This window comes from Chaetodon trifascialis, chromosome 3 (genome assembly GCF_039877785.1).
Source record: "Chaetodon trifascialis isolate fChaTrf1 chromosome 3, fChaTrf1.hap1, whole genome shotgun sequence".
Lineage (NCBI taxonomy): Eukaryota > Metazoa > Chordata > Actinopteri > Chaetodontiformes > Chaetodontidae > Chaetodon > Chaetodon trifascialis.
This window is the reverse complement of record NC_092058.1, coordinates 3,213,186-3,224,294: the sequence shown is the minus strand read 5'-3', so window position 1 is coordinate 3,224,294 and position 11,109 is coordinate 3,213,186. Positions and strand designations below refer to the sequence as shown.

Here is an 11,109-nt window from a genome sequence, read left to right as displayed (position 1 = left end):
CCAATCATGTGTTCACAAAGTGGTGAACCTCGCTCCATCCTTGCATGATCCTATCACCTGTTACCAATCAACCTGTTTACCTGTGGAATGTTCCAAACAGGTGTTTTTTAGAGCATTCCACATCTTTCCCAGTCTTTAGCTGCTCCTGTTTGAAAACGCTGCATCAAATGCTGTTTAATTTACAGTACGTTTTGCACAGCGTCCCAACTTCTTTGGAGTATTTGTCAAAAAGGATTAGCAAGTTATCACCTTCTGTTTTATAGATGTTTTACACTGCAGCCTAAAGTTTTTGGAATTGGACTTGACACTGTTTTTATTTTCCTGGACTGGTGCTATTACTAGAAAACTGCAGCTGATATCACATAGTGCAAGTGGTGTAATGTAATTTACTCTGTGTAACATCAAGACGCGATGAAATTTGTTGTTCTGTAAAAATGTGATTTGGGTTCTAGATACATTGATTTTATTGAGTGCAGAAAACATGAAAATGTCCCATATTTGTTCTTTAAAATGAGCTTTTATTTAAGAAATGAAATGATTTGGTTCCTGTTACATCCTTTGTTTGGTGTTTGTGTCCATTATGTGATAAACAAATGAAGCAGCAAACTGTTTCTTATATGTTTACATCAATAAAAAAAAGCCAGGCTCCAGTCTCTTCATTATGCTTTGACTGAACATAGTTTATCCTGTTCTCAAAAACAAAGTTTGGTGTCTTATTTGATCTAGTATCTCTTCCATTTGTCTCATTCTGAAATGCTGTTGACTGTGGGCTTTTGTCTTAGTAATTAATTTGAAACCAGTTCCTCTGAATCATCTCTCTTCAGGCTCAAACAAGAGATTAAGAGAGGCATGATTTTGTCCACTGTAGCCAAAAATTTAGATGACATTTTTTAACTTAAACAAACTTTTTGTACCCATAAATTTAAAATTCACTCCATATGAAGACAATATTTTAGAGTGCATCATAATGCAGAGACGGCACTGGTTAAGTTACAAATGACGATTCCTCTGTGCACGTTAAAGTTAGTCAAGTTCTGGATGTGGACCGATGTTGATCTCCCTATATGCGCTTCCTTGAGGGCAACATTACTTGGAAACACTAAATTTTCTTTTGCTATGCAGATTATACCCACCTGTATTTATCAATGAAGCCAAACCAATCAGTTAACTTAACTTCAGGGATGTAATAAGGACATAAAAACCTGGACCACCGGCATCAGTGATACCAAACTTGGACATTTGTTGGCCCTAAACTCACTATCTAATGAGCCAACCATATTGTCTCAAGACAATGCAGAAAAAATCCTTTGCATTTCCTCTCTATCAGGCTGCTAAATGCTCTCCAGGTGATCCGGATCGTTGCAGCTTGTGCTCTGACAAAAACTAGGAAAAGCAATCATCTGCACTGGCTCCTGAAAGCGAATTTCAAATCCTTGTCCTTACCTACACACCCTACATGGTCATGCACCATCAAATCTTAGAGAGCTCATCGAACCCTATTACCTAGCTGCAACAGTACATCCAGAATGCACGCCATCTCTGTGTTTAAGAGTAAGCCTCAAACCTTCCTGTATGACTAAGCTTACAGTGAGTGCCGGCTCATGCTTGCCTTGGACCAGCCTCTAGTTATGCTGCTACAGGATCAGACGTCTTGACACACTGAGCTCCTCTCTCCTCCTCTTTGTACTGGACTGCATTCAGAGGTCTTTCTGATGTTCTGAAAAATATTCTGGACTCAAACGAGTACTTCTGTTTGAGCTTGCTGTTGACCTACAACGCACTGCCAGAAGTTCTCTTTGGCTTGGTTTTCAGCACGTTTTGTCTTTTTAGGTTCGTTCAGAGGCAGAGGCATTTCAAAATTACCTGAGCTACCTTCATTCGGCACTTCTCTGATGTTTTATGATTACCTGTTTTTCTGTAAAAAAACCCAAAAAAACTGTTCATCCATCTTCGCATCCTGGTCGTTAATATTTTCACATCATATCAACATTAATAAGGTAAAACTAATTCACAAGCACAAAATTATCTGTCATTCACTGTACTTTTAATGGTGAAGCTTAACTTTGTGTCCTAATCTTTGCCAGATGTATCTGAACGTCTCTTTGTCGGGACAAAGGTAGAACAAAATGTCTCTTCTCTGTTCTTGCTGTTCATTTGTCATGAAAGACCAATAACTCAAGACAATTATAGAGGCTGTCCACCCACGCGCACATCCACACCCACAAACGCAGCACTGCAGCCTTTCCCTCCATACATAAAACCACACAGCAGACACACTTCTAACTGTACAGAAACACACACACACTAGCTGTCCTGCTGAATCAGGTCTTTGGCCTTCTGCAGGTTGTGGTCCACGGCTCCGTCTAAGAACTGAACCCAGGACAGCTGTGATTCCCCGCACACGTGACTGGACCTGGCCGTGAGGAAAGAAGCGGAGGATTGAGAGAGAGATAAACAAAGACAATAATTTAAAGATTAGGTTCTCTTTGCTGACGTCTCATTTAGATCAGTCACAGGAGGAAACTGGCAGCGAATGAGTCGACTGGATTTGCTTTTTGTTTGATCTGATAAGACTGATGACTTGTCAGAATTACAGAAATAAACAAAACAACAAATAAACAAAGAGGGTGAATCTCACCTGATGATCTCCAGAACTTTCTTCAACAGCGCTGCCAGTTTACACACCTGTAGGTAAAAAAAGATAACAGATTTATTTGTACTTCTTATTTATTTCAACTTGTTTCTGATTTATGTTTCATACAACATCCCAACTTTTTTGGATTCAAGGCTGTAAATCTGCAGATTGCACAACAGTTTCTGTGGAAACTGACAAGCTGGGGCATGTGAATCAATTACTCTGAAGAGCAGCTGGCACAATCACTTCGTATCACTTTACCACTGAACCCAGCCTGCCCTGACTGCAACACACTGTAGGTTTTGGCAGTAAAACTTGAGGTTTGACATCAATTTGATAAGAGCACAAAGAGCTGCTGATCCGGATCAACAAGTTTTTAAAGTCCCACAACAAAAGCAGGGTGTGAACTGGGAGCAGTTTGCTTTGGATGCACCTGAGAACATTAATCTGCCTGTCAAAACAGAGACAGAGAAGACAAATTCTGCTGTTTTGTAATTTGGACGAATTGAAACTTTGAAAGAAAAATCTATAAAAAATAATCTACAAAAAGTACGACTGCACATCAACACATTTTTCTTTTTATTCACTGCTTATGTGTTTAATCCATGAAATGAGAAAAGTCAAAATGTTGAACTCTGTTGCAGAGAGCCAAACGAGATGTTTCAGATCGCTTCTTTCCTCCGACCAACAATGCAAAACCCAAAGTTCAAAAATGATAGAAAACACAGAAAAGTAGCAAATCCTCACATCACGACTGAAACAATAATGATTTATTATCAATGCAACAAAGTTAGACACAGTTTGGAGTGACTGGTTTATTTAGTTTTGTTTCATTTAAATTCAAATAAATCAATTTTTTAAGGATTCAAATACGTCATTCACTCGTTCTGTTCTTGCACACCGTTTTAAAATTGCATTAGTCAATGACCGATTCCGTAAAGTCCCTGCTAAAAACACCCAGCTTTGATTAAAAAGTGCGACAGCCTTCTGTGTATTTTGTGTGTAGTGCTCATACTTGATTATTGTTTTTATCCTGCTGTGGAAAAACTCTTCAAGTGGGAATTTCCAGGAGTATTTCAGTGCATGACTACTCTGTGGACCTGTCACTGTGCTCTCATTAAATGAGAACAGCATGACATTTAAATGAGTTATCAAGGTGTAGTCTGAGTAACCAACAAACTTCTTTAAAAATGTTTCTAATTGCATAGCTCCAGATGTGTTGCAGATAATAAATAATTGTCTTCAGTCTGGTGTTTCCCCAGGCCTTGAAAACTGCAGTAATAAAACCTCTCCTAAAAAAAGACTAATCTGGATGCTTCAGTAATAAGTAACTACAGGCCAATATCAAATCTTCCCTTTCTAGGAAAAATTACTGAAAGGGTTGTTTTTCCACAAACGCATGCTTTCATGATGCAGAACAATTTCTTTAAGGCATTTCAGTCTGGATTTCGTCCACACCACAGCACTGAGACTGTACCGATCAAAGTTTTTAATGACATACATCTGAATAATGATGCTTCCAAAACCTCAGTCTTAGTATTATTAGATCTCAGTGCTGCCTTTGATATGGTTGATCAGGACATACTTCTTGACAGACTGGAAAAGTGGGTGGGACTCACTGGCACTGTACTACACTGGTTCAAATCCTACTTACAAGATAGAGACTACTTTGTGTCAATTGGTGAGCATGTGTCTGAACGAAAGAAGATGATGTGTGGGGTGCCACAAGGGTCCATTCTCGGACCACTTCTTTTCAATATCTACATGTTGCCCCTAGCTCAGATTATGGAGCATCATAATATTTCTTATCATACTTATGCAGATGATACACAACTTTATATTTCTGTGTCATCACATGACTACAGTCCCTTACTTTCACTGAGTGAGTGTATTCATCAAATCAATGAGTGGATGTGCCAGAATTTTCTTTAGCTTAATGCAGATAAAACAGAAGTGATTGTATTTGGCCCCAAAAATGAAAGGTCAAAGATCAGTGCTCGACTTAACTCCATGTCACTGACAACAACAGATAAAGCCAGAAATCTTGGTGTAATTATTGATTCAGACCTGAATTTTAACAACCACTTTACCAAATTACCAAATCAGCCAACTACCACCTGAAAAATATAACCAGAATTAAGGGATGTCTGTCCAAAGAAGATGTGGAAAAACTTGTTCATGCATTCATTTTCATTAGGTTGGACTATTGCAATGGAGTCTTTACTGGCCTAAACAAAAAAACAATTAGGCAATTACAGCTGATCCAAAATGCTGCTGCATGGGTCCTTACAAACAGCAGAAAAATGGACCATATCACACCAGTCCTCAGATCACTACATTGGCTTCCTGTGAGTCAAAGAATAGACTTGAAAATCTTACTGTTGGTCTACAAAGCATTAAATGGTCTAGGACCAAAATATATTCTAGATTTATTAACTCCATATGAAGTATCCAGACCCCTCAGGTCATCAGGGACAGAACTATTGTGTGTTCCAAGAATCAGAACCAAACAAAGTGAGGCATCTTTCAGTTATTTTGCTCCTCACCTGTGGAACATTCTCCCTGCACACCTGAGGTCTGCACCACCTGTCAGCTCATTTAAATCAGGGTTGAAAACATTATTATTTGCTACAGCTTTTAGTTAAAGTAAATATATTTGCTCAATGACTTTATGAATTCTAAATGCTAAATTATTGTCTTTTACTGGCTACTGTTTTTAATTTTCCTTTAAATGTATTTTATTTTTATTTTTCTATTCTCTTCTAATCTCTTTCTTTCTTTGAAATGTATGATTTTAATGTATTTTTCTGCTTGTTTTGAATTGTGCTATACAAATAAATTTGTCCTGCCTTGCCCTGCCTAACCTGTGCAACAATTCTGGACTAAAAAGATATTCTGACTGATCTGCAGGACGCTGAGCAGATGTCATCAAGACCGAGCAGCACAAAGTATCCAGATTACTGAATGTTCAATCTGTGGTGACATCCAGGAAACTTCTGAACTTCTGACTAAGTTTCATTATTAATGATAGTGTGTGTGTGTGTGTGTGTGTGTGTGTGTGTGTGTGTGTGTGTGTGTGTGTGTGTGTGTGTGTGTGTGTGTGTGTGTGCCTCTCTTACATTGTTTTCTACTCCGCTGTAGTCCATGGGCGGGTAGAGACAGAGAGCCAGATCATCGACACTGAGGAGAAAAGACAGCAGGAGGCAGGGCTTTGTCTTCATGACTGCATTCGTTTTGAAGCTCACTGTAAAAAGTGACACTTCACTTCCATTAAAAATTGAGCAAAGGGGGGTAATATAAAATAAAATAATGGATTAAGCCTTTGAAGTGTCACAGTCCAGCTGGTGTCTTTCAAAAAAGCATCTCAATCCAAGACAAAGTAATAAATACTTTTCCATTGATAGAAGTCTTACAGGTTTGTAGGAAGACGAGCCTTCCTTCAGACGTTCTGCACTTGAATTGAACTTGTTAGACTGAGCAGAAGGAGAATTTCAATTGTTTCACTGCATCATAAATTGGTTTAGTTTCCAATTTGGTTATTACAGATTTACAAGTTGAAGTTGAAGTAAAATTTTCTGTTTGGTGAGCAGATGCCAAAAAAAAAAAAACTTTACACTTTTATTCTAATGAAATTTAATGTTGCGATTTAGCAGTTTGTTCCTTTTCAGTATCGACATGCTAAAATACATGATAGCATGAGCGTGTGTGTGTGTGTGTGTGTGTGTGTGTGTGCGTGTGTGTGTGTGTGTGTGTGTGTGTGTGCGTATGTTCCTACCTTGGGCTGATTTCCTTGGTGATGTCAGCCAGGTCGTCCAGCTGAGCCACGCTCTGACACGCGCTAACGTCACCGTTGGCTTTGACGGCCGACGTCAGCTTCCTCAGGCACGCTGCCGAGGCCTTCATCAGCCCCTGGCACGGACCAATCACGCACCGGTCTTTCTCTGACCAGTAAGTGTCCTGGTTGCCTCGAGGCTCCTCCCCTTCCCGGTCATCATTGAGGACGTCGCTGAAAGGGTCGTGTTCCTCGGATAACGCCTGGGTGGAGAGCGATCTTCAGTTCATCTGTCCAGACTCAACACGTGTCCACATAAATAAAGTGAAAATCAGTGATAACACACCTGTTCAATCTCCTCGATGGCGTCTTTCACGACTCCAATCTGAGCGGACAGAACCACCAGCACTGCCGCCTTGTTGTCTGTGAAACACACTCTTCATTGATAAAACAGAAGTACTTCAAATCTCACAGAATTCCTCAAACCAGGACAATGATGAGGCCTGCATGATGTCAATTAAAGACACTTTTAAATATATTATTTTTTATATGACCTCTAGGAAAATGGGATTGCTGAATGGTGAAGTAAAGCATGTGAAATCTTCAGTCTTAAAGTGAGTTTTGTGTGATGCCTTGATTCACGAGCTTCGTTCTTCATGAGGAGAGAACAAAGACTGTCAGAGCGCCTCAAGCCATACACGCGTTAAGATGTAGACCTGTCCAACGATAGATACACCTGATAGACAGCATACTAGTCTGATCATATTGAGCTCTGGAACGAGGCCAAAGCGTGCTCACACTTCAAACTTGATCTCGCCCTGCAGCCAAACTGTGAGAGCCACATCCGGATCACTGAGTACACATTTACAGCTGCTCTGCGTGTGCGCGACATGATCGCTGCTGCTCTCTCTTCCTTCATCTTTGAGATTTTAATGTCCTTTACACTCATTTAGAAATCGTTCCCTGAGTAAACACCTTCCTATATCAGCAGTAAACTTTTATTTCATGCTTCAGCTGAAAACACTTCCTTTGACATGTTCTGTAAAATGTTTTACGAGACATCTGGTGGCGCCGCTTTCTAAACTGTGATCTTAAAACTGCAAACTTATGTGTTATGTTTTTAATGAAAGATGCATCATTTTAATCTGGCTCTTAATCTGGAGTAATCTTACCTTCTCTGTTTTTTACTCTCTGGTATTTATAGAATATTTGGGAACTTTCTCATTCGCACACAGACTCTTGATTAAATGTGGATCATAAAATAAAGTCTATAGAAAGTTTGGTTCGTGTAGTCGGACTTTCAGTACAACATCGCCACCTGCAGGCTGCCAGTAAAACCACTGATCTAACACCAATACTTCTACTGATACTATACCTTTAAAACACACTGCAGAGCAGGATGCGAGGACTCCAAAGAAGAATCCACTTCTAAAATCTGAACATTTAGACTTTTTCTTCTGAGTCTACTGACCTCGTGGCAACTGGGCAAACTGGTCGCAGGCTGACCACACACTTCCTGTTGATGTCAGCTGTTCCTGGGTCAGGCTAGATGTGAGCAGAAGAAGAGGAGGATGAGAAGGAGGAGAGAGGGAGGAAGTCAGGGAGCCGAAGAGACCGAAAAGGATCTGAACACTTCTTAAAGTTTACTGTAACGCCTGTAAATAATATTAATGTGTGTCCTACAGAAGGAGCTTAACACTTGTGCAAACATATATTTTGGATTTCCTGTTCATTCTTCTGTTTGTCTGTTTTCACTGACATTAAAGGGGCATTAATAAATTCAATACAGATATGATAACAATAAACAGGTATTGTAACTACACCGTTTGTGTGTGTGCATGACATCTTATTCTACTTCGACTATCAATTAAAACTGTCTGTCTGTTTGTGTGTGCATGCACCTCTGCAGCGGTGAGCTCAGTATGACCTCCAGCAGCTGTGCGACTCCATCCAGAACCTCGACCGTGGCGTCTCTGACCTGTCGCCGCAGACTAACACCTGCAGACAGGAGCGACGACAGAGTGCTGAAGTCAAGATGCTGACAGAGATTTGCAGCCATTTAAAATCTATCCACAAACTCTCACACAGCAGGCACAACAAGTGTTAGGCAACATGTGCTTCTTTACTCGATATGAAGTCTAGTCTGAGTTTCACTGCACAGTTTTAACTCCTGTGATTGTCTGCATGTATGTTTGCAGGGCTGCTGATCACGATCGACAGAGAGAAACTACTCCTATCAAACCAAACCACATTTAAGTGAATGAAATCAGGCTGAAGCACGTTGTTCTTCTGAAGTGACTGCTGGACTAAAGCACAGTCAACCAGCTGATTCCTGGACTCTTCTGGTAAAGAGCGGCTGTTACCTTGGCTCTTAGGTAGCCAGTAGTACACTGTAGACAGAGTCAGGACGCTCTTCAGGATGGATTCTGCTAACTTGTCTCTGTCCTGCAGAGACAAAGGAGGAAAGAGAGACAAAAAGTCATAAATATGTTCAATAAGTGTTTAAAACGTGTTGCTTTTATCTCAGTGTCTTGTTGGTGCAGCATAAACTCAGGAGGGCGTCATTGTCCTGACCTGTTGAGATGGCAGCGGGGGTTTGGAGAAGGCCAGGCTGAGTTTAGTGGCTTCCTGGGACACTGCCTTCACTGCCTGGTCTGAGGACAGAAGAGACAGTTATTTCACATAGAAAGGATCCACTAAATGGCTTTGAGATGATTTAACACCATGTTGGCTGGATGTGTTTCTGGATGTAAGAGGAAGATGATGGGGTGGTATCAATATAAGGAGGGCCTGAGGTTTAAATGAATTCACATGAAATCTTGAGTTTCTGGAAACAAAACCTTGTCCAAATAAATAAATAAATAAATGGATGCCACAGAACTGAGTGTGTTGCTTGATATAAAAATTCTGAATTTTGACATATGACATCTAACGGCCGGTGGCAGAACAAGACTTCCAGGGTAACAAGATGGGAAAGTTTACATTCATGGGGCCCTGAGAGAAGCTTAAAGGGGAGAAGGAGGCCAAGATATACTCAACTCAGAGTGTCCCAGAAGTTGGAGAGGTTGAAGGCTCCATCTGATTCATTGGACTCTCCATCTGTGGGGGAAAATGAGCATTTTGCTTAACAAATCTTTCCTTTTCCAAGTTAAATTTACAGACAAATGCCATTTTCAAAAGCCTAAGTGGAAAAGGTACCAAACCCAAGCTCCAAGCTCCTCAGGCGTGACAATAGGCAGCTTTTCTGTGTTTTAAATCATTGCTAACTGAATATATTTGGGTTGTGGACTGTTGATCCATCATTTGAAGATTAACTCCCGTAACTTGTGATGGGTTTTTCTTTTGAATTGTTTTTGACATTTCATGGACTCAATAAGTCTTTACTTGCAAAAGGTTTCAGGATGCCCTCAAGGTTTTTTGGGAGGATGGAAATAGAGCACAGGTAATGTTATTCCCTCTGTGTGCTTGTATTCAGTCAGCTGCTTTCCCCTGTTGTCTCTGTTCTTAATAGCTGTTGTTGATTATACACCAATGTTAATGTTCGTTTTCCAATTTGTTTCCTGAATTGTCACGTGTATATATCACTGGAGTAAACAATAACAAACACTCCCATCTGGTTATTTTATCCTTCCTCGTGTTTTATATTAAGATCACTGAGAGATGACATGAATATTAAAACACCTCGCAATACAACTCAACAGCTGCACCACAAACTGACACCGCAGAACTGTTGCTCCAGCTGGGTGAAGATAACCTGATAATATAGCTGATCTATGACAAGCTGCTCCAAGCGCTTTACAAGGAAATGGCAACTTGCTAACGGTTTAGCAAACAGACGTTAACGTTATCACTGTGGCATGAATCTCGATAACACGTACAATTAAAAACAATAACTCTTAGCTGAGAAACAAAGCGTCAATAAAAATAAATAAATAAAGGTTTATCTTACGTCAAAGCTAAAGCTAGCACACTTAGCTTGACTTGGGCTAGCATGCGTACAGCTGGGTTAGAGGCTAACTTAGCTAACTATTTGTGCTGCGTCACATCTGCTGTGTCACATTTACCTCTGACTCGGTCTCTAATGCACTGGATGGAGTTCAGGAGATTTCGTAAAGGCACAGACACATTTCCACCACGATTATCAGCACTCATGTCGCCCAAGTTTTCAGGCAGCTACCCTAACGATAGATGCATGCGTGTTGTGGAACTATAGGAAGAGCAGGACGGCGAGCCGGGGACATTTTTAAAGGAGGCACCGGAACGGGGACAAGTGTAAGTGACACATTTAAAATATGTTAGCGACTTCCTGTGGTGAAAGCTAAGTATTGCATCCCATCACGTTAAAATTAATGTTTCTACCAATATGAACATGGTTTTGTTGAATTTTATTTTTTCATTAAAATAAAAATAAATCGAAGGAGCTATTCTAAAACAACCAAGCTCAATGTAGACGATTTTTTTCATCTGTAGTCTGTAGATGAATCTGACATATCATCCCTAAGAAAGGATCTAAATTTAAAATCAAAACAGTTATTGAAAGTAGTAAGTGGTAGAAAGTTGGTTAATTGCAGATTTGCACTACTGAACGATATCAAGGAGCAGTTCCTGCATTATTATTATTATTATTATTATTATTATTATTATTATTATTATTATTATTATTATTATTATTTCTGGCTTTGTCTTGTGTCAGAATCTCATT

At 39.9% G+C, this 11,109-nt stretch overlaps 1 protein-coding gene across 5 annotated transcripts in view; it reads right to left on the bottom strand.

The window, feature by feature from the left end:
- ccndbp1 (cyclin D-type binding-protein 1) overlaps positions 1 to 10,652 on the bottom strand; it is a 46,243-nt gene extending 35,591 nt beyond the window's left edge. Inside the window, exons 1-11 of one of the 5 annotated variants that reach the window (XR_011602044.1) lie at positions 10,472 to 10,652; positions 9,447 to 9,506; positions 8,982 to 9,061; positions 8,771 to 8,852; positions 8,309 to 8,405; positions 7,879 to 7,952; positions 6,754 to 6,830; positions 6,411 to 6,670; positions 5,755 to 5,815; positions 2,639 to 2,685; positions 1,864 to 2,413 (exon numbers count right to left, since the gene is read on the bottom strand). Coding sequence is in view for 4 of the 5 variants with exons in the window: in XM_070958785.1 (XP_070814886.1) it covers positions 2,305 to 2,413; positions 2,639 to 2,685; positions 5,755 to 5,815; positions 6,411 to 6,670; positions 6,754 to 6,830; positions 7,879 to 7,952; positions 8,309 to 8,405; positions 8,771 to 8,852; positions 8,982 to 9,061; positions 9,447 to 9,506; positions 10,472 to 10,559 (1,035 nt within the window). In the remaining variant the exon portion in view is untranslated. Of the gene's footprint in view, positions 1 to 497; positions 2,414 to 2,638; positions 2,686 to 5,754; positions 5,816 to 6,410; positions 6,671 to 6,753; positions 6,831 to 7,878; positions 7,953 to 8,308; positions 8,406 to 8,770; positions 8,853 to 8,981; positions 9,062 to 9,446; positions 9,507 to 10,471 lie in introns of those variants that run through there. The other 4 variants (XM_070958785.1, XM_070958784.1, XM_070958782.1 and 1 more) reach the window with 4 other exon arrangements.
- Between the last annotated feature and the right edge of the window lie 457 nt (positions 10,653 to 11,109).